The sequence below is a fragment of the Montipora foliosa genome, chromosome 13, assembly GCF_036669935.1.
Source record: "Montipora foliosa isolate CH-2021 chromosome 13, ASM3666993v2, whole genome shotgun sequence".
Taxonomy (NCBI): Eukaryota; Metazoa; Cnidaria; class Anthozoa; order Scleractinia; family Acroporidae; genus Montipora; species Montipora foliosa.
Genome location: NC_090881.1, coordinates 9,431,390 through 9,453,889, shown reverse-complemented (window position 1 = coordinate 9,453,889; position 22,500 = coordinate 9,431,390). Strand labels below are relative to the sequence as shown.

At 39.3% G+C, this 22,500-nt stretch overlaps 1 protein-coding gene across 1 annotated transcript in view; it reads left to right on the top strand.

Moving 5' to 3' along the window:
* Positions 1 to 20,684, top strand: part of LOC137984036 (UV radiation resistance-associated protein-like) — a 30,468-nt gene extending 9,784 nt beyond the window's left edge. Inside the window, exons 7-19 of the mRNA XM_068831247.1 lie at positions 4,137 to 4,190; positions 4,503 to 4,537; positions 5,333 to 5,438; positions 7,696 to 7,777; positions 9,360 to 9,404; positions 10,046 to 10,130; positions 11,121 to 11,208; positions 12,903 to 12,972; positions 13,571 to 13,736; positions 16,413 to 16,491; positions 17,131 to 17,219; positions 18,143 to 19,137; positions 20,374 to 20,684. Of these exons, the coding sequence (XP_068687348.1) occupies positions 4,137 to 4,190; positions 4,503 to 4,537; positions 5,333 to 5,438; positions 7,696 to 7,777; positions 9,360 to 9,404; positions 10,046 to 10,130; positions 11,121 to 11,208; positions 12,903 to 12,972; positions 13,571 to 13,736; positions 16,413 to 16,491; positions 17,131 to 17,219; positions 18,143 to 19,137; positions 20,374 to 20,546 (2,067 nt within the window). The 3' untranslated portion in view covers positions 20,547 to 20,684. The remainder of the gene's footprint in view (positions 1 to 4,136; positions 4,191 to 4,502; positions 4,538 to 5,332; positions 5,439 to 7,695; positions 7,778 to 9,359; positions 9,405 to 10,045; positions 10,131 to 11,120; positions 11,209 to 12,902; positions 12,973 to 13,570; positions 13,737 to 16,412; positions 16,492 to 17,130; positions 17,220 to 18,142; positions 19,138 to 20,373) is intronic.
* The last annotated feature ends 1,816 nt before the right edge of the window (positions 20,685 to 22,500 follow it).

The following is a 22,500-nucleotide window of genomic DNA, read 5'->3' as shown; positions in this document are numbered from 1 at the left end:
TCTGTTGTTGTTCTAAAAATTTATTATAACAAGGTTTTTGATGTAACGAAGTCTCGATATAACACTGCCTCAAAGTGAGGTTTCACTGTATATCTTCTTAAATTGCATTGTAATAATAAATTTGTCCTGTTTTTGCTTTCAAATTGAACTGGCGATGTGGTTTTCACAACAAATCACAAAGCCCTGCTGAAAAAAAAAACATGCTGATCATTGCAGTTCCACTGTTTGCTGCATGCACAAGATCTCAACACTGAATCTCTCACTTGTAAGACACTAACCTAAAACGGAAGTGAAGCAAAGTGGGTTAATATGTCGATTTAGCCAAGCTTAAAAGTGGAGCTCCTAGCTGTTATTTTATTCTAACTTACTGGCTGTATATATGGTTAGTGAAAATAAAGGGTTTTCCAATTATTGTCCGCATTTTGGTGTTTCTGGGTACTGCTTAATTAAATCAGTTTCCTCGCTTTCTTCTATAGAAAAATTCATTGTTTATTAAACTAGTGAATTCCACGGTAAATTTCACACGAAAAACGGATATCACAATGTAAGAATCACAATGCAATGAGTGCAATATCGGTTTTTCAAGTGAAATGTACATGTGTACTGTGGAATTCACCATTAGGCAATGAATTTTTCTTGAATCGCACGAGTTTTAAAAGAAAACAAACAAATCCTCAGCAAGGGAACGGAAAGGAAAAAAAACAATTTCAGAGTCAACTGTCAAAAGCCAGCGACTAGGAATCACGCTAAAATTAGGTCAACAAAGAGTTTTATTGATGTACTTTATTCCACTTTGAACGAAATCATTCACATTTTGATTTTTCTCATTGAAACACGCCAGCTACAAATGTAGGCTTGGAACAAGAATTGGCAAAATATGCCAACCAAGGAAGAACAAACTTCAAACAAGATCTCCAACAAATTACCTGTATGTGCTTTAAACAAACTTCTGAAAACACAAGCTAGTGATATTTCTCCATCATTTTATGAGAACTCATTACGATTATGTGTTTATAACATAAGGGCAAAATTTTTTTGTCACTGTCGAAGCACATCGAAAAACAGTTAAGCAAATAGAGTAAAAAAAAAGCACTTGTTCGTTCGCATTTTAGAGCAAAACAAACAAACAAACCAAATCAACTATTACGAACTTCGGAGTAGAGATGATTGCTATTAATTTAATTCCAGTTGAGAATAAAAATTTGAGTTTCATTCCAGAACAAAGGGAAAAAAAGATTAAACCATTTTTTTTTTAGATACTCACCCACTTGAAATAATGCATCGGTAAAAATAACAAATGGAATAGTGTCCAAGGAAAGAATTTGTGAAGTAATTTCTTCCACCAAGGATGAGCTATTTCTGGTATTCTGTTTTGTCGTTTTTATTCTATTTCTCACTTCTTTCGTCTCTGTTTTAGTCATACACTGTAGGTCGTCCAGGCATCATGCAACGTTATCAGATCTTCTAAAGATAAGCTTATGCATTGCAATACACAGAAAAAAGCAGTTCTAAACAAATGAAATTAAACACTTAGCTTTATGATTATATCCCTCCGATACCGGCGGGTCTAAAACACAGGTCACCTTCCACAAGTCACTCGTTTCAGATCATTGTTTTACCTTTTTAAAAGTGACCGAAAACCCTCAATTTGGCTAACCCTTGGCCTAAAAACCCTAATTAGGCCTAGGGTTAGCCAAATTGAGGGTTAGGGTTACTAACCAAAAGGTAAAGCAATGACCTACAACGAGTGACCTGTGGATTGTGACCTGATACTTGACTTGAATAACTGCGTAGCCACCAGTGTGGACCACACCTATCATGATACAGTGTATGTCAAATTGGATTGAGACTGGTGAAAAATGCACAAAGAAAATATTTTTCAAACTGTTTTCCACCTGAACACGTTTGGAGTTTTACTTGACGTACACTATTACGCCTAGTTATGTTTAGGTGAGGCAACCTGGCTCGAGCCTGCAATCCAATAGAAAACCAGTAACTGGTCAGCAGTCAACTTTAACAAAAAAACAGCTGACCTCAATGGGCTCTAAGCTTGAGCCAGTGATATGGTCATGTGATGCTGGTCAGCGGATACGTTGTTTTCACAGGTGTCAATAATTTGACCATAACATGGAAGTCCAATATCAAAGATGTATGACGTAAACTAGTGTGATACTGGTCACATTGGTATACATGAAAAGGTGGACGTACAGACAGATGGTCGATGACATCATACCTACAACCAAAATTTCTCGCATCAATGGGTTACCATATGGTAACTATGGCCTAACAATGGTGCTTCGCACACGCCTTTGGCACACGGAGCTCTGCTATAAAGGAGAGCCACTTTAATAAATGCATATAATGTATTCTTTGAACAAACATACTTGTATGTCTACTGTACAATGCACACCTCTGACCAGTTGGTTGAACGTCAGACTGGAGCGTACAGAAGGTCATGATTTCAACTCCAGCTGGACCAACAATCAAGGTGTTTAAGGGTGGTGTCTCTTTAACTACCAAGCTGTTGCTATGGACTCCTTCAAATAGTCATTTCTCGCATTCCTTTAACTCTGCAGTAATCCTTTTTTGCCAAGTGTGTTCTATTTAACATTTGATTCACGTGACCAAAACAGAAAACGCCTGAAAACTCAGCAAGTTAACTATGTTTTTCACAAATTTTTAAGTCAACAGTGTGAAAACATTCTAACAAAATCTGTAGCATGGATTTTAAAAGAAATTATTTCTGAAAAAAACTATGACGTCATAAGGCCCTCCTTTGGTACACTTTTGAAAATATCAGTTCTGTTTTCCTGGACCTGGACCAATAAGAAATTCCTTGCTACAGTTCATGAAAAATGATGGGACAGTGCTCATACCTTCATTTTTTACTGTTTTTTATTGAAACGCACGGCAGAGGACTGGGTCTAGTTGCGCATACCCCTTCTGATTAAAGTGATGTTAGATTTTCATTGAAAAAGTTACTTCATAGAACCATCCATGAAACGTTTTTGTAGGGCTCTCTGACTGAAAAGCTTCCTTAGTAACCATTGCCTTTCTGTAGTTACATGTAAGTGCAACCCCCTTAAATATTTAACTGGATTGCTCCCTTTGTACTTTACATCTACTGAATTAATGATTGGACTTTCAAGTCTGTTTTGTTTTGTTTTGTTTTTTCAACTTTATTGGTCGAAGTCTCTCTTCTAAATAAATATAGTTAGACACAGGTCCGAAGGGGAACAAAAATCAAAACAAAAGGTAAGGTGCAAACAGGACCTGGAGTCCCATGCAAGGCACCTCCCAACTAAATCAGTAAAAATCTTAAGAAATGCATATGCAGTGGCATCATCCACAATTACATGCAAGACCCCATGAGCATGGTTTGTCGGGGTCAAAGACATTAGCTAATTCATCTTAAAGTTTGTACAAATTACTACGAAAACCACCAATGTGTGGAATGGGTGGGAATTTACGTGTCTCTGCCTCACCCGCTTTCGCTTGTAAATAGTTCAAATTCTTAAGAGGTTACGGCAGAACTTTGCGCATATGGAAGGCTCTATAATCATGGAAAAGCTTTCAGGGAATACTTGTGAATGAAGATTATACAAGACATTATGTGGGAGGTTTTTGTGCGATTTCCAAAGAAACCAGGGATAAATTTTGAAAACATGTTTCCCCAATGTTGCGGTTGTTTTGTACACCTTAAGCCCGTGGGAAAGGAATTTCATCAAAATGTTTAACGAAAGTGGGCGGGGCAGTGACTCAATAGTTTTGGCCCATTCCACAGATCGGTGGTTTTCGTAGTAGTTAGTCTTGAATAAGGACAGTATAAATCATAGGCCTATGGAGAGCAGTCAATTAAGTATGGTATGTAAAAATCCCACACACTGTTCGACAAGAGCAGGGCGTGGAGTTCCCTGTGTTGTGGTCTTGCCAGAATGTATCCCCAATTAGTGTCATAATCTGGCGCTAGAACGCCTTGACACAAAAATAAAGATTGTACAAACAGTTACATTGAGTTGTGGAATCTCTTTTCCCAATGCAGCAGCTAGGGGAAACAATTTAAATATCTAAAATGTGAAGATTCCAAACCCATATTTAATTTTGTTGGTCTTGGTGCTATTTTTTCATAATGATAGGTTGAAGGTCGTGATTTAAAAAGGAAAGCGAGTATAAAAGTCGAGTTGGAACAGGTAAGATGCAGATCTGGATTCTACGTAAGCCTTCGTCAGAACTTTCACAATTATGATTTCAAGTTGTTTGGTAAATCAGTTTATTAGGCATGGAACAGCATGGTAACGAATCAAGCAGCTGAGGGACATCCATCTGAAAGTAGCATGCAAATCGAATCATGCTCCCTGTAACCAGGGGGAATTTCCTGTCCTCATGCGGCTTACTAACAAACCCTCTCTATTTTCTTATTGTAATTATCTCTTTGGACTTGTAATTAATTAACTTCTCTGAAGAGTAGTGTGAGAATAATATCTGTAAGTGTTTTTCTCTAGGTTCAACCATCATACAAAATACCATCTGTTCAAAGGTGAGAGGATTTTTCTATTAATTTATTTTTCACTGTTGGCAGAAAGAGTGAAATTTAGGGTGTGTTCGATTGACTGTATTCCGGAATAGGAATACATGGAATACAAGTTGGAAATCCTTCGTTTTTGTGGAGATTCACATTAAAATTGTCAAACATTTCCTAAAATGCTATTTTAAACATATTTTTATCATCCTTGCAGCTCAAAACGCACCAAACATACCGTTTTAATCATCACCCCACGTATTCTTATTCCAGAATAGGGTCAATTGAACGCGCCCTTAATTTAAAATGGCCAGGAAGGAGGTTTGAAAGGCCAAGAATCTATAACAGAAAATGGATCAGAAATGTGGTGCTCTTGAAAGAGTTCATCGATCAATTTAAGCAAATCTGTGTTAAACATCAATTTTCTTCTAAATATCATAGTTCTCCAAAAACTTAAGGTGCATTCCTTTGGGATGATCCGAAAAAGGATCACTGATCCCAGATCACTTGGATCATGGAGCATCAAATTAAAGGAACCGAAGAACCCTTTTCTCAGAGAGGGTTCATCAATTTCTGTGATGCACAGTAATCCAAGTGCTTTCTATCGTTTCGAAAGACATTATGGGATGCTCAGGGAGCAAATTAATATATGTATTTGTCCCCTGGGCATCCCATAATAGCTACGGTATTTGAAACAATAGAAATCAAAATGGCGGCCGCTCCTGCAAAAAGGTCTATTAGTAGGCACCATTCTTAAGTTGCCTATTTCCTGTTCTTATTCTTAACTGCCCTTGTCTGACTATTCCTTGCCAGATTGCTTATGATACAAAAAGCTATTCAACAGACACAGCTGTCAGTCAAAGAAGTGTGCCACTCAATTCAAGCAAAAGTTGAATCAGATTTAAAATGCACCTCACAGGTTTGTTCATTTAACTGGATTAAGCCTGATGCTGATGATGATCAAAATAATGAAGTGAAAATGGGTCTTTTTGGTGCGGAGTCGTTAAGTCACTTATGGATCATACAAAGTTTAGCGTGTTTTTTTGCCGTCTGCATCGCCTTACTTGCCCAGCCCATGCTCGGCTGCATCAAAGTTTTATGGAGTGGCTTATATATAGTCATTTAGTAAGAAAACAATTTTTTTAGAGACTTTAATATTCTTATACTGTTAAATATTACGTAGTATTAGATTGTGCTTAATATACATGTGTATTTTGCTGGCTGAGGAATAAGTGCGGCACTTGTTAAACTCATTGAATGAGTTTGGGGAAGGTGTCTGTGGAAGCGGGTGATGGTGCCAAGCAAAATACAAGCCATGAGCAGGGTGCGCAGGTATCCATGGCAACCCAGAGAGCAGCAACCACCACCAGGCACTGTCACACTGACAAAGTCAGTGGAGATACTTGCCAACCTCAATACTCACCAAGGCCACCAAAGAGGGAGGGAAGGGAGGGGCAAACTGCTGCACAAAGCACAATAGACCACTTTCGATATATTAAAATTCAGTCCTAAACAAAAGGCATCATCTCGAGGCTCTGGGGAATAAATATAAGGATTTGTATGAGTTTATTCCCCAGAGCCTCGAGATGATGTCTTTTGTTTAAGACTGAATTTTAATATATCGAAAGTGGGCTATTCGGAGCTCGAAAGAACTGCTCAACCTCACAGGGAGTACGCGTCATCTGACGCTTGGCAAAAAACCCGGATGTCAAATAGGCACGCATGATCTGCAATCACCACTGACCAGCATTGGCTCGATTGTAAGTTAACCTAAATTATATTCACCCACATAAAAAGTATATTCTTGCAAACGAATTGGGTCTAGTGTTCAGATGGTCTTTAGCATCTGCTATTTCTAAGAGGTGCAAGCTGTGTTAACTTTTTGCGACTCAAGTTTTAATTGCTGTTTTTAGACTGCATGGTTTGGCTTTGTGTGACTTCCGGTTGTGTGGTGGATTTATAATAATTCTAATAATAATAATAATTATTATTATTAAATTCTCAACCTCGGATAATGCAATTCTCGTGCTCTGATTGGTTCACTCAATCTCGGTTATCAGCTCATATACTTTAGTTTGACCTTATATGGTAAATGATTGCGCTTAGCGTTGCTAAACTGAAAACGTTTACGCCAGAAAGCGAAATTTCTTTCTGTATAAAGCAAAAGAAAAACGTTTTGTGGAAAGTTTGGATCACTTTCGAAGCTTAGAGATATGCGAAAAGGTAAGAAATGTTTTTGTGATGAGCCTGCGTCTGTCTGACCACGAGGTATTGTTACATCGCATCTTCATCAACTTTTTTCAATTTCGCTAGGATTTTCTCGCATTTTTCACTCGTATTTCGTACTTCTAAACTTTTGGAGTTTAAGGAATTTAATAAAACAATTATTCCATTCGCGCTTGTTGGATATGAGACTGGTTATAGCCAACTCGGCGCTACGCGCCTCGTTGGCTATTTACCATCTCATATCCAACGCGCGCTCATGGAATAATTGTTAAATAGTTTGAGTTTTTGAGTTTGAGAGTTGGCTACAAACATCAAGACTAACAACACTTTACAAAAGGATTAGCTAGTACAATTCCCACCAAAAAATTTAATATCATGGCTGCTAATTAAGTTGGGTGGGAGCAAAAATGAACAATGGGTCTAAAACACAGTTCAGTGATCACAAGTCAGTATACATAATGTACATGTCCTTGTGCTAAAGACAAAAACATAACCAAAAGTATCTCTTAGCCCTAATCATTCAACAAAAGTGTTGTTTTAGCTCCAGGGGAAACTTTTGGCTTAGTTGTTTGTCAGTAGATGGAGCAAGCGCTTTCTAGCACACATTCCACAGGTCAGACCTGTGCAATGTGACCTGGGTTTTAGACCCGCCTTAATTAGCATAAATACAGTAATATGACATATTTACAACTACAGAAATCTAATGTAAACTAGAAGCTAAATGTTATTTCTATAAAGACAGTCGACTTCTATCATTACATGTTCCTCGCTGACCTGATCTACCTTTTTTCTCAGCTGGCAGGCTAAGCGATGTCCAGAATATCACATTGTTCTCTTAATTTTCTCCTTGTTTCTAAGAAATTACTTACGTATACAAAACATGCTTCATGTTTTTGTTTATTCATTTACTTTATTTGTTTTCGTTCATTTTACAATGTTTTTTTGAATAGCTTTCAGAAGAGGAGGTGCTTAAACTAAAAATCAAACTTCTCAAAGAAGAGTTTATTGCGAAGAAGCAGCTATTGCATCAAGGTAACGACAGTACTGCTTAATTTAAAAAAAGAGGTACCGTAGTACCGCTTAAAGATAAGCTAACCATCTAACGCGTTTGCCACGCGTTCTAATTTAAAGAGTCGACGCATTTGCCGAAACGGACCAACGCGTTTCCCAACTAGTTATCGGAAATGAGACCAACGAGTCCGCTAGGTTCCGACACTTCCTGGTTTATTATTTTGCAAGTTAGGTTTCCTTCGTTACAACTGTACTCTTGCTCGAATCGCACCGCTCACAGACCTCTCACTCGAATCACAGATTTTCCACACCTTCAAAAAATGTCACACGAGAGTGGGGTTTGCCAGTGCGCAACGACAAATCCATCTGTCAAAACGGCAATCGCTGGTCACGAATCAGTTTAACTCAATTATCGCAGATCAATTTCTCACAAGTTTTTTTCTTTTTAATGTAGTAAAAGTTTTCTCTTTTTTTAAAAAACTTGTTTCCCCTTTTGTTATTCATTTTTGGTACCACTTCACTATGCAGCAAAACTAGACAAAAAGCAGTCCCTCTTTCGACGCTTAGTTAGCCAAGCACGAGGAGAAGACAGGCACAAAAAAAATGGCCACGTGAAATCTGGATTTGTGGAGGAGCGAGCGAAAAGAGGCTCTCTTCTCCTCGCGCTGAACTAAGTGGCAAAAGAGAGACTGCTCGTAGTCTATTACAAAACCGGTAAAAACTAGCTTCCAGTGAATGAGCGAGACGGAAATAAACGTGCGTGATATATTATCAGCCGCCGGCTTAAGTTTCACAGAAATCATTTAGTGAAACAGACATTGGAAAAATTAAATTCCAGGGGCATGTTCCTGAAAGGTGTAATAAATCTCTATTGCTTTCAGGAACCGGCCACTGATCTTAGGAAGAAATAATCACTTGGGCTTTTGTGTAAATTTTTGCATTTACTAATCTTCAATCTATTTCTCTCCATATCAGTGCCTACGCTTGAAGGAAAAATTATCACCATGACATTTTCAGCAGTAGTAATGAGCTTTTTTGCGAAACTATGATCCTCTTGCAAATATATTTTGTCGAATTGGTGTTTTAACCTGTTTACAAAAGAAGAAAAAGCAAATCGTTTTTTAAGGCGCGCTTTTACGACAGAGGAAAAATGGCACAGTTCCATTCATTTTTGTAAAGAAACAGTGAACTTTATCCGTTCCGCTACGGGACCACAGGCGCTTATGGTCCCGTAGCGGAACGGATAAAGGTTCAATGTTTCTTTACAAAAATGAATGGAATCGTTCCACTTTTTATCGGAACCATGCCATTTTTCCTCTGTCGTATAAGCGTGCCTTAAGTGTGAGAATATAACTTCATGAAACGAGGGAAGACACAATTATCACTGTTTAGCCTAGTAGTCAAACGTGCCCCCTCCAGGGTAAATTGTAGGAGTAACAAATTACATGGTAAATTTAGTACGGTAAAGGAAAGTTAATTTGGTAAATAATTGTTTGACTCGCCGCTGAAGCAACTTGGAAAGGAAAGCTTGTATTACAGCTCATCACCATAGAAAAATTAATGGTTTGTATAACTTCGTGGCGAAACTTTTCTTGAATTTTAGAAAGAGAAGGAGAGCAAGGAACTTTGGCTAAGCTTCAAACAAGGGGTGAGTTGGTTAAAATTTTTTACTTTTTTTTTTTGGCGAACCACAAGAGAGGCCGACGCTCTTATAACCAATCAGAATGCCGACACAATCGATGGTGACAGGAGTAACCAATCAGAATGCTGACACCACAGATGGTGACATTTTAATAACCAATCATAATGCCCATACCACCGATGGTGACATTTTTGTAACCAATCAGAATGCCGGTACCACCGATGGTCACACGCTAATGACCAATCAGAATGCAAATTAAGAATCACAGCCAGTAACGACGCGGGAAATCTGCTTTTACTCGGGATTGTGTGGGAATATGAGTGAGAGATTTTTAAACCAATAACCGTTACAAAGAAATTCGGAAACAAAGGGATTGCAAATTTTGTTCCACACAATTAAAAACTGCTCAAACAAAGCGACAGCAGGAGTTGTCATCTTTGGGCACAGTTGCAGTTAAAATAACTGCTGCTTCGCCAGATTGCACTAAAGAAGTGTTTTCAGAAATACTGTGCTGATAATATTTGTATGCACATGTAAATGTTTATTTCTTTGGCTGACGTCAGCCGACATTAGCTGTTCTTTGTTCAAGTCTTTTCGTGCCTCTCTTTTTTAAAACAATAACGTCAACTAATTTTTCCTTTTTCCAGAATCAAATCTGACAACAAACAGACAACAATTGAAGACAGACAAATCCTCTTTGCGAGAACATAAGAAAGCACACATAGAAGGAAGGTATGGAAGACAAGCGCACGATGGAAATTAATGGATCCCACGTGAAATATGTAATCTATAAGAGATTGTCTATACGTAAGTGTAGATGGTTTTTACCTGACGTCACAGCAGCCATGTTGGTGCACAGAAAAATAGAGGAAAACGTCACTTTGGAATTTGACTCTATTATAATGCAAAACATGAGCCATAATTTGCTATTGTTTTGCGCAACAACATGGCCGTCTCATCACGTGATTGAAAACCATCTATTGCAAGGATCGAACCCGAAAGGCTGGGGTAAACTTGGTTAGGTTTTCGGGTCGAACTCAAAACGTTTGGGGCGAACTGCTCGTGGCGAAACGTTCAGCTACCATTGCAAGTATGGGAATTAGAAATACTGCTTGTGGTGCTTATAAAAGCAGAATTCTTATTAGAAGACGGAAACTAGTGTTAGACGGAGCTCTATGGCACAGAATCTTGTCTTTGGTAAATTTAAGGACTTACAATGTTCTGGTTCAAGTTTTTTCCTAGTTGAAAATTTTTTGAAACCAGGTCAATTTTTATGTTCCTGTGTTTCAGATTACGATAATGAATATTAGACAAAGAAAATTCAAAATTGAACTGGTTTGAAAAATTTTAAACAAGAAAACATTTGATCCCGGCACAACATATACTTGGAGGTTGTGATTACAACACCATGGGAAAATTGCATTGGCGACTGCAACACTCTATTTTCCAGCACATTCTCAAACGTTATAATTTTATATACGTTCTGCGATTTACACCAAAAACTCCAAAATAAATTTTCAAATGAAAACGACTTGTATAAAGAAAGTGCACACACTCTTCGTTACTCGTTTCCATGCCCCGCCGGCTAAGAGAAGCGAAAAGGGCACTGGGGACGAGAGTGGCATTCTTATTGTTGGACGCTCTTTGTCACGAGTGAAGGACGAAATATTTCACCCTCTGTACGTTTTATAGAACTGAGTTTCTGCCGCTCTTTCGTTTCAGGGAATCTTTGGTAAAACTGAATGCTCAGGTTAACATGAGACGTCGTCAGCTGGTGTCTGAACTCATGAACATTTATCCCATCGCTGAGGTATGCAACAGGTCGTTTCCATGTTCATTCAGTTCTGCCCCTTTTTTCTGCAAATGAATAGTGAGATTTAAGATCGCGTTTACGGGCTTTTACTTCGTGTAGAAGACACACATGACGCAAAACAATAGAACAAAAATCGTGAAACAATACCTAATCAGAATTCTAAATCCCTAAAGACCCCTAAAGCTTTTGTTACGTCATGTGCGTCTTCTACACGAAGTAAAAGCCCGTTTACGTGAAACGGGAAATGGTAGGCCACTGCTTGTCATTAAGGCATGAAAACTCTCATATTCTACCTCTTTTCTCTTTTGGGAAGTTTCTTGATACCTGTAGCTAACAGAATACAAATACAATAAAAGTGTCTTACAAATTGGGAAAAGCACAATTTTATTCCGACGTTTGCCGCAAACACGATGCTCAAGCTCTCTATTGTATCCATTGCAATTATCTCCAGAAATGCAAGTAATTAGGTGCATGCCCAATTTTGACATCCCTTTAAATCTAAGCATTTGCTAGACCTATTTCCAACAATAAGGTAAGAGTAAAGGTTAGCGTTCTTAGTAGCTTAGGGTAAATGAAGCTGTTTATCCTTACTTGAAGAGCAGCATTTAGGGGACACTTTGTGACGTTAATTTTCTGTATTTCGAGACACGAGTGATATTGAAGTTGGGTTGGTTGCGTAGTGAGCGCCCCTTCCCATTCTCCGCGCGGCTTCGCCGCTCGTTAATTTGCCTCTCGTGCCAACAATACCGCCACCAACGCAGGCGAGATTAGAAGATCAAGGGGACACTTCGTGGCGCTTTCGAAATCCGCGTGCGTCTAATTACATGGATTTCTGGACATATCTGATAAAAGGACAAGTGAATTAAACCATCTGAACAAATAAAGATTTTTTTAACTGAGCCGGCGAAAAAAATTTTTTTTTTTCCAGAAGGGACGGTAACGAATCATGTTATCTGATTGGTTCTTAGTGCGTTACCGTATCCGTGGGCAGAAATACGAAAATCCGGACCGTGCCAAGAACCAATGAGATTGGCGAATTCGCTACAGTGCCCTCTAGAACAAATGAACGAAGAACAATTAACTATTCATGCACCGAAGTGGAGGTGGCTAGTTGTATTTATCAATGATGAGTCGGCGATCCTCGGGAAATAAAATGTAGTAACCTTAAGGACCCTCCTTCAACCGACAGGCCTTTCGACTGTTTTTTTTTTGTTCTGGATTGCTTATCGTAGCGATCTACATGTAATTGGATGAATTACAGCTTTGGCGGAATTTTCATATATGAAAATTGTTCCGCGGCACGAAATGCCTGTTGGTTGAAGGTGGGCCTTTAACCAAAGAACTTCCACATACGGCCAAAACGCGGCGTGTGAGGAAGTGCTGATTTAATTTTGTCGTTGAAACCCTCCTCTCCGTTAATCGACCTCTTGCGTTGTCATTGCATGATTCACCAGGTTTCATTTGAAACTGAGTGAAATGCCCCTCGCTTAACTTAGAAACTTTTAGCGTTCGACGGTATCCACTGTTTTAGTATATTTACGAAATCTGGCTCAAGAGTTTCCTTGAATTGAAAGAATAGTGTATCCAAATCAGAGGAATGATAACATCTGTAAGTTGACCTTTGCTAGCGTAGACTTCAAATTATTGAAATTATTTGTAAGTTGTCGTGTTTTTAATGTACTCTCTGACAGTTACAAGGCTCAAAAGAATATGTCATTTGTGGAGTGCGACTTCCCAATTGTGAATCAGACGAATTTGCAGGTGAGATTGTCGAAGTCTACATTGTCACGAGGGAGAACTCGGAGGCTGGCGTTAGGAAGACTTGATTGCAAAACACGACAGCGTTTTGAGACTTTTCAAAGGCTTAAGAAACAGATTTGCTTTGTTGGTTGGGAAATCCTGTTATCAATTTTAACTCGCCTTAAGTTTATGGTTACTTGGTCACTGAGAACGAAGGGAGAAGTTTTCAAACGTGTCACGCAGAAAATGGTGTGATAATAGAGAGATTTCGCCTAGGCTAAATTTTTTGGCGGCGATTTGCCAAAATTCAAAGGAACGTGTTTGATTTGAGCTGATTCGTTCCCTGTTGGCTACAGATATCATGCAATTTCTCAAAAGAGAGAAGAAAGCTAGAATAAGAGAATGTTCGTGCTTTTCAGTATGACACTGACCGAAAACCTGCCTTTTGCTCTCTGTCGATTCACGCAAACAACCAACATGCTAAATCTCTCTACTGGTTTTAGACACTTTACTGGGCCAATATTTTTACTTGGAGAAGATATCAGTTGCATTGTCCCCAGAATTGTCTAGTTTTGGCCGTATGGGCCTGACCCCTTCTGTCGATATTCTTTTTCTGCAGCAATGGATGACGAAACATTGTCTGTTGCCCTTGGATACACGTGTCATTTGGTCAGCATGATTGCGAGGTATCTTGAATTGCCGCTGAGATATCCTGTGAATTCTAGCGGCTCAAGATCGACTGTCAATGATTTCACCATCGAAAAAGTTCAAGAGAAAGACAGAAAGTATGATCTTTTGTTTTAGTCTATCAGGAGAAAATGAGCATTTCTTTCCGAGGGGGTAGTGGTCCTTGCAGAGCGTTTTCACTCAAGTGACCAGCAGCCATATTGGATTACTGAAACAAAAGAAGTATTTGCACAAAAATAGAGTTCAATAGACCTTTTCAGCTTGTACATTTTGTTTTCCCAATACAGATCATGTGATAATACTCAGGAGGCTTGTTCCTTTGTTTTTATTAAAAAGAGTGCATGCAGGCACATTCATGCTTGCATGCCCTCATTTTAATGAACAAAACAAAAGACCAAACCTCCTGAGTATTATCACATGATCTGTATTGGGAAAACGAAATGTACAAGCCGAAAAGGTCTATTCCTGGGGGATTAGTTTGGTTACACCATCATGGCCGCCATTTCTTTGTTTTGGAACACCAACATGGTCGTCGTGACGTCATTTGAAAACGCTCTATTACCCAAAGGTAATCTCGCTAGTTGATGCTGTGCACATTCCTTTCCGGTTTGGTAGCAATAGACCTTATTTGCTTGTCGGACATTCTTATGCTGTGTATCGTCGCATGATCTCTACTGGGAAAATAAATTATATAATAAACTTAATAATGCACGCATTTTGATTGGGTTCTCAACTTTGATCTTTTGGAGGGAACACGCATAACTGCTGTCATCATCAAAAACTTTTAATTCTTTTGTTACATAAAACAAATAGATTCGATGTTGCCATTTGTTCATTCAGTAATAGATGACAGAAGATGTGGTAAGAACATCAGTGACACACTCGTCTAGCACCTCGAGCGCCTTTTTTTTTTTTTGTCTCTTATCACATTTTGACGTCATCTGTGATCTATTACTCTCAACAGTTGCACGGCGACATGGAATCTATTTGTTAAGTTGACGAGCGAATAAGGTCTATTCGCTATTTTCACCATCCCATAATGCAATACTTTTTTTTTGGTATTGTTTTTATGAACTCGGAAATGGCAAATTGGGGCTTTCTTTCTTTCAGAGGGACATTAAACAATTTGCGCCTCCTTTGTCAGTTTTGTGATGCAAATTTTCCCTTTCTTCCATAACTTGGCTCTTCTTCTTTTCTCGGAAATTGCCGTAATTTTTATAATCAATTGGTAACAGGTCTTCGTGTCGTCCAATTCGGTCCGCAATCATACTCATGCTAAACATCACTTGTATGATTACAGACCGAATTGGACTCCACTCAATCCTATTACCATTACTAATGGTCCGCCATTACTGACTTTAAAATCTTGAGAGAACTGGATCGAGGAGAAAACTATGTCTAAGACTCAGAATTAATTTGCAGCAAAGGAGTTTTGGGCTTTCAGACTTTTAAACTCGCGTTTTGCATTTATAATAAGCTGCGTTCACACGCTGGGATTTTAAGCTTGTGAGTAGATGACGTCAGCTTCCCTAGATCCAACTTTCTGAGGTCCAATCGTTCAGTTTTGAACGTGAGTAATGGCGGATCGTGAAATCTAAAAATTACGCTCAAAGTATACAGCCTTCAGCCTCGTTCCCAGGGTCTCCACTGTCATCTTGGGAACGAGAAATCTGAAGACAGGAAGTGATTTTGTTATCATAGCAAAATTTTTTTTGACACCAAAATTAAACCATTAAGGCTAAACTTATCGAAATTTAGTCTAAATTTCAAGTGGTTCTGTTACAAAATTCCTCACTATAAGTTATCTCGCATGTAATTGCAGTAGTAAACCTGGAGAAGCCTAAAGTAATCACATGACGTCGGTATTTAGTTGATAAACACGTAAAATCATTTGAAGGCCTCGGTGATCGGTGAGTGATTATCGCAGTTATGAAGCGAGGTGTGTCGCGAAAGAAGCCTGAAAAATTCCAGGCTTGAATGGGTCTCGGCCTCTTCAAGGTAATTGTTCTGCTTCTGTAGTTGACAGGCAAAAAATGAAGTATAGTCATGAACTACCTGGACCAGAACAACAACAACATACAGCTGTTTCGAGAAAGGTTGTACAAAAAAAGGATAAAAGCGTACGCGATAATGCCGAAATGGTAAACTGTCAGTTTGAGTCAACGAAAACATGACGGCAATGCTATCAAGAACGTCACCCAGAAATACATGCTCATGTTTTGTTAATGACATTGAGATATTAGTGAGTTTAAAAATTCAGACAAATGATCCAGGCCATGAATTAGTAACGAAGGGTTAGGATTCACAGAGAAAGCAAGATTCTGACGACTTTAACATTAATTATTTTATGTCATGTTTCGCAGAGAAAGTTTGAGAAATTTACCAAAAATCGTGTTGCACATGCAGAGCCACGGTTTTTGCTGATGAATACGTTTCGGCATTGTTTCGAACCCTCTTACGCTTCTTTTGGACAACCTTTCTCGAAACAGCTGTATCTAGTAGTAGTAGCAATGAGCTGGCGGGACATTTTATCGCGGGATTATTTAAAAACTCGCGAGTAAATCGATGGTTGCTTCGTTGTGTTTTGGCTGCGAGTGGGCCGCGACTGGCATGGTGACGAGTAGTTTTTCACACGAGGTCAAAACCATCGAGTTTCTCACGCGTGTTTAAAAATACCCCGCCAACCACACAGGCTAGTAACAAGGAAACTTGGAGAATTTTGAAAAGACTTGCATGACGCGAAGTAAAAGTTATTTTGCCATTCTTCATTTCAGATTTCCTCTCTTTAGTAAAGGAAAGGAAGGGACCAAGTTTTTCTACGGAACATTCTTGTTGAACAAGAACATCGCTCAGGTCAGAATTATTGCGGTACTCAGCTGCACGGAAGCATTTTACACTTAAAGCCGTTTTATCAGAAAATCACTTCCTTTTTTTCTTCAGATTTTGAAAGTGTAGTTGCTTAACAACTGCCTTGCAAAAGTTTGAGCTTTGATTTTTATCCAAAGGCTGTTTACTTTGAGTGCAAGTCTTGGATTTCACTGACCGGTTGAACCTCAGAGGGTTGGATCCAGGGAAAAGTGACTTCATTCAATCAATAGCTTAAAATTTCAGCGTGTAAACACAGTTTATTATGTATGCAAAACACGAGTTTAAAAATCTGAAAGCCCGAAACTCCCGTGCTGCATGTTAATTCAGTTGCGTACACACGCATTGCATTCTTAAACTAGTGAATGTTTGACGTCATTTTCTCCTCGATCCAGCTCTCTCAAGATTTTAAAGTTGGTAATAGTGGACCATTAAATAGAAAAATACCAGTTAAAATAAGCAAGTGTCTTTTTGAAATTAAGGTTTAAAACGTGGGTAAGTTAGTGTTTAGTGAACATAGTTTTGAAATTCAAAGAAAAAAGATTTGATTTCTTGCTTTCGGCTTCGTGTGCCACCAGTCACTTTTAATTGTCAGATGACATGATTGTTCATGTCGTTAATCTTTAGATTCGACAGTATAATGGCCTTGGTACACCGAACTTACGTAATACTCTTCCCAACCTAAAGGATTTGCTTGACTCCAAATTCCGATCAAGGTAAGTGTTAATGCAAATCATGTTCATTAGTTAGTTTGTTTTTTCCCTTGGGGAGGAGGGTGAGTTTGTAAATGCGGTTTATTTGCTATGGTGCAGGGATGGCGCAGTGGTGAGAGCACTCGCCTCCCACCAATGTGGCCCGGTTTCGATTCCCAGACTCGGCGTCATATGTTTGTTGAGTTTGTTGGTTCTCTACTCTGCACCTAGAGGTTTTTCTCCAGGTACTCCGGTTTTTCCCTCTGCTCAAAAACCAACATTTAACTTGATTTGCGTTGATTTTTAATTTCAGTTCACAGTGTCCCCAATTAGTGCTCCAGTGCTAAAACGACTAGACAGTTAAATAAAGTTCTTTTCCTTCCCTTGCCTTGCCAAAATAGACCAAATGTTGTACCCAATTCAAACCTTTTGGGAATAGAACGTTTTGTTCCAAGTATTTCGTTATCATTGAAATGTGAATGCTACATTATAATGCAAATACGATACACACAGAGTCTTAACCGCGGGAGATTTTAATTGGGTAGAACATTGAGTTAGCCGATTTGGTCTATTATGTACAAGGCACCAGGTACATGCCCGCACGCATGTAGGCATAGTAGCCGAAACCCTGAAATAATCGTAATCTAGTGACCGTATTACGTCCAGCTCTTTCCTACTTTTGAAGTCAGTCGTGAGTTCTTTGTTGGGTAGTAATAAGAATTTGGTGTTATATCAAGATCACACCTCTTAAGCTGATTAAATCTTCATTCTCAATACCTCTCTGACTGACATTTCATCGAAATTGTGAAGAGAATTTACATACCGATTTCTCCTGGGAGTCAAATTGGTAAACAGGCAGCTTTTTCCGGCATAGGTTAACGCTATCAAATTGATCTTATCGCAGCAGTAATTTTAAAGAGTCTCATCCGATGTTACTTTCCTCCTAGCGATCCAGTAAAATCTCCTCCACTTACAATAATAAGAAAATCTCCCTTGAAAAACCAGAAACATCGAAATTCGACCTCGGTGTCTAGTGGATCTACAGAGTCGCCTCCTCACTCAAATCCTAAGTTGGATTACGTTCTTCTAAAGACCATGAACGCTTCCGCAGCTGATGGAAAACCTGTTTTACCTGATCAACCAGCAAAGCCTGTTTTACTGGATGAGCCGGAACATTTAAGTTTAGTCGATCAACCTGCATTGGTAGACCGTTCAGCAAAACTTGTATTATCGCCAAATGACGCTTCAGTGGATGGACCAGAAAAACCTGTTTTAATGGACCAAGTGGAAAGGTCAAGTTTACCAGGTAATCCTACGTCACAGGTTCGCTTAGAAGAACCTGCTTTGCCATCAAAACCCGATTTGCTTGACGAAAGTGCAAGTGCTCAGGATGAGATGGAAAAGCCTATTCTGCTAGATCAGGAAGCGAAAATTATCTCAATGGAGCCGCAAAGGAAACCAGTTTTACCAGCTCCTTTAAGCGCAGCGCAACTTCAACAAATGCAGTCTGCAGAGGTTGGTCTTAAAGAAGAGATTAATTCTGATTCACTGGGTCCAAATGTTTCTATTGCTGTGGCAAAACGAGACAGCGGCAATAATGAACAGAGATCTGCCTCTTTAGATGGTGGCCTTTACATACCTTCTCAAGGCACTGGTCATGGGTTTTTGGAGCGAACACGTTCGAAAAAATTGCAGAAACAACAGGGAAACGCGACGAGGACTGGTCAACCACAAAGAACGCTTTCTTTGAAATCTCGTAGGAGTAGTACGGGAAATACCCAAGCACCTCAGAATGAAAATGTTAGTGGTACCAATGCTAAAAATGACATTTTATCAAATCGTGCGGAAAACGACGGAAACGATGCGATTCATTTTCAAGGGTCGCGTTATTCACGACGCCATGAAGAGCTCAAACAGGAAGACACTGGTACTATCGAGAAAGGTTAGTAAATTAAGCCACAAATATTGAATTATGTTCTTTGAATCGCAACTTTTGATTTCAGTGTTAATCTAAAGGACGTTTTGAAACATTTGTAGAAGAGCCTTTATTGAAATAACACGACGGAAAACTGGTATCTTCACCCGCAAACATAAGGCAAGGGATTTTGCGTTTTCTTTTCCATATTGTACTTTTTATGGTCTGCACAACTTTTGAACTGATGTGGCCGCGTCATTAGCCCAACGACAATGATAATTGGGTATTTTGCAGAGAGAACATCTCGAAAGCACACTTGCACCCATCACTGACAAGCTAGTGTCGTAAGTCAAACGACTGCAAGTCGTTCTTAAAGTTTTAAGGCGCGTTAAAGTGAAATTTTGATATCAAAAGGTGAAATGTCCTCAAAGAAATGTCCTCTTAAAGCAGCACACTAAAAGTGTACAATTTAAAGTGCCCCTGTGACCAAAACATCAATTCTCATTTTCCTTTGTATTTCAAATTTATGTTAGCTAAACACTAAGCGACCAAAGCTTTAAGCCTTTATTTAAAAAGACACCTGTTATTTTTACTGGAACTGTCTTATTTCATGGTCCGCCGTTTTTGACTTCAAGATCTTGAGAGAGCTGGGTCGAGGAGAAAATGACGTCAAAGACTCACTAGTTTAAGAGTGCAATGCGTGTGTACGTGACTGAATTAATATGCAGCATGGAAGTTTCGGGCTTTCAGATTTTTAAACTTGTGTTTTGCATGCATAATAAACTGCGTTTACACGCTGAAATTTTAAGCTATCGAGTGAATGACGTCACTTTTCCCCAGATCCAACCCTCTAAGGTCCTATCTGTCAGTTTTGAACGTGAGTAATGGCGGACCGTGAAATCCAAAACTTACACTCGAAGTACAAAGTTAATAGCCTTTGGATAAAAATCAAAGCTCAAAATTTTGCCAGTCAATTCGTGACGGAAATGAGGTCGACCTTTCCATGTCACGATTTGCAACCCCATTTCGACTCGCTTTGAAAGTGAGGCTCAAGAGCCACCATTTTGGGTTGACGTCATTAAATCCCAAATGGCGTCTTGGGCAAATTCATCTCATACGGTTTATCGTTTACAGCGTGTTAAATATTTTCCAAGTTACTGGAAATTTCAAGACTATTTTGAACCTACAAATTTATTGCAATAACTGTTAAAATTGGAGGTTTCTGTATGCACATAGAAAACAACTGTCTCCTTTGTGTTTTAGTTTCAGATGGGGCTGAATCCCTAGCTCAAAGACAGCGGAAAGAAAGGACTGCGCTTCTAACGCTGCCCAGTAAAACAAGCAAACATCTTCAGCTTCGCAATCAACACCTCTTTGATGCCGAAGGATCTATTGACTTCGATGTCTGTGAAAATGGTGAAATAGACTTAAGATAACAAAAGAATTTATTTGGTTTTGTCTTGTACCGTTTTGATGGATTCAGGTTTGTTAGCTTTTTTACGCATCACCGGTAACATTTTGATCTTTTAAATATTACCTTGTTCACCTCTCGCCAACATTCCTCTTGTCACGCAAAAAAAACCACAAGATTGTCTTACAAACCAGAAACGTCTTTATTGTAAAAAGTAACGACACAGCTGCATTTCTTGCAAATTTGACAAATTTACTATAGTTATAATTAGCGACATTTTTAGGATTTTGGAGTTACGAAGCGAAAAAGTATATTGAACAGTTAAAATGTTTCCTAATTGTAGGCTTTTTTGTGGCCGTTTTTATCCAAGGCCAGTTGAAATCGTATATGTAGACTATTCTCACTGGGGCCATCATGTACAAACGCCACTTTTTCCCTTGAGATTTAAGTTGGAAATTTCCGTGCATGCATTGTTCTATAGGAAGGTGTTACTTGCATAATTTCTTACTTTCTCCTCCGGGCTCGCCTCTTCCCATAACTTACATCTGTCTGGGGCGTTTGGCAGTGAATGTTCCGAGTGATAATTTATTACTGCTAGTAGTCCCTGTCCCTAATCGTGTTTTGTCACGCAATCGAGAGAAAGGGTCGAGAGAAGCTTGGGGGAGTGGAATGAGATACCTCTCCTTCTCGCTTCAAGCCTCCCTCGGCCGCTTCTCTAGATTGCGTAACGAAACACAAACGCGTGGCGCGAGTACAGAAAGGACTTCTTGCAGTTTAGCTCTAGTGATGAGTCTAGCGGAATTCCTAAAGCTCAATAGGGAGCCTATGAAAGGACGAAGACGACTGCCACGAGAACGTCACAAAACAATCGATTTAATGAGCAGAAACAATGACTCTGCTCGCCCTGCACGTGCGTTTCAAATTTCCATTCATTTCTTTGTTGTTTTCGTCACGCAATTTATAGGACGAGTACGGCAAAGACACGTAACGCAAAGTTAAACGCACGTACAGGAGGTCTTAGCTTGTAACTGATTGGGCGAAGCATCTGATCGGTGCTACGGAATCCTTCCTTAGTCTTTTAATTTCCTTTTTTTTTAATTTTGCTTTTGCCCGTTGCGGTATCAATAGCCATTGAGTTTGCTCATTGGGAGGCTACTTCACGGCAGTGAAGTTCATTTGGCGTACTTTTACCAGTTACTCGCCCCTAGTCACTGTCCAACCCAGAAATTAGTTTAAACCAACACAAATCAAAGCCTCGTGTCAAAAAATACCTTTCAAGCATTCATAATTTAGGGTAAAAACAACAAAGAGAAACGTTGTAAAGCTGTTTTCAAAACCCCAATGGGCCCTTTGCAGGATAGTGATCACACGGTACAAATCCGCCATACTGGGGACGCAAATTGCCCACTGGGACATCTAAAACAAATAAAATTTAGATTAACTAGCTTTCTTTTAGATGTCCCAGTGGGCAATTTGCGTCCCAGTATGGCGAATTTGTACCATGTGATCACTATCCTGCAAAGGGCCCATTGCAATCCATTTTAATCTTCTTCAATTTTGCCCATCCCTTCCTCCTTTTATATTTTCCGCTTTCTTCAAACCTTCCTCCAGTGTTATTAGAAGTTATTACGTTTCCTTGGTTTGGCCCTGCTTGGTTGCCAGTTCTAGCCGCTGAATTTCGCTAAATTCCGTGGTACAGTCCCTTTATCTGTCGTTCCGTGGGTTTTCTCGTTCTTGCGGACGTCGTCGTTGCGTCACCCTGCAAGCAAAGCACTAGAGGGCGAACAAGAGAGGCTCTGCAGAAAATCGTTTCAAGTCTTTTAAGTCGCCGCAGCCCACCTTTCTGGGCTTGTCACTCCGGTCAAACTGGTCTAGGCAGCGCGCGCATCATATCTTTGACAAGGTGAAGGTCAAAATTGAGCCTTCAGTACGAAAATCAATATGGTGTCTAGGAGTGCGATCGAGATTTGGCCTGGGTT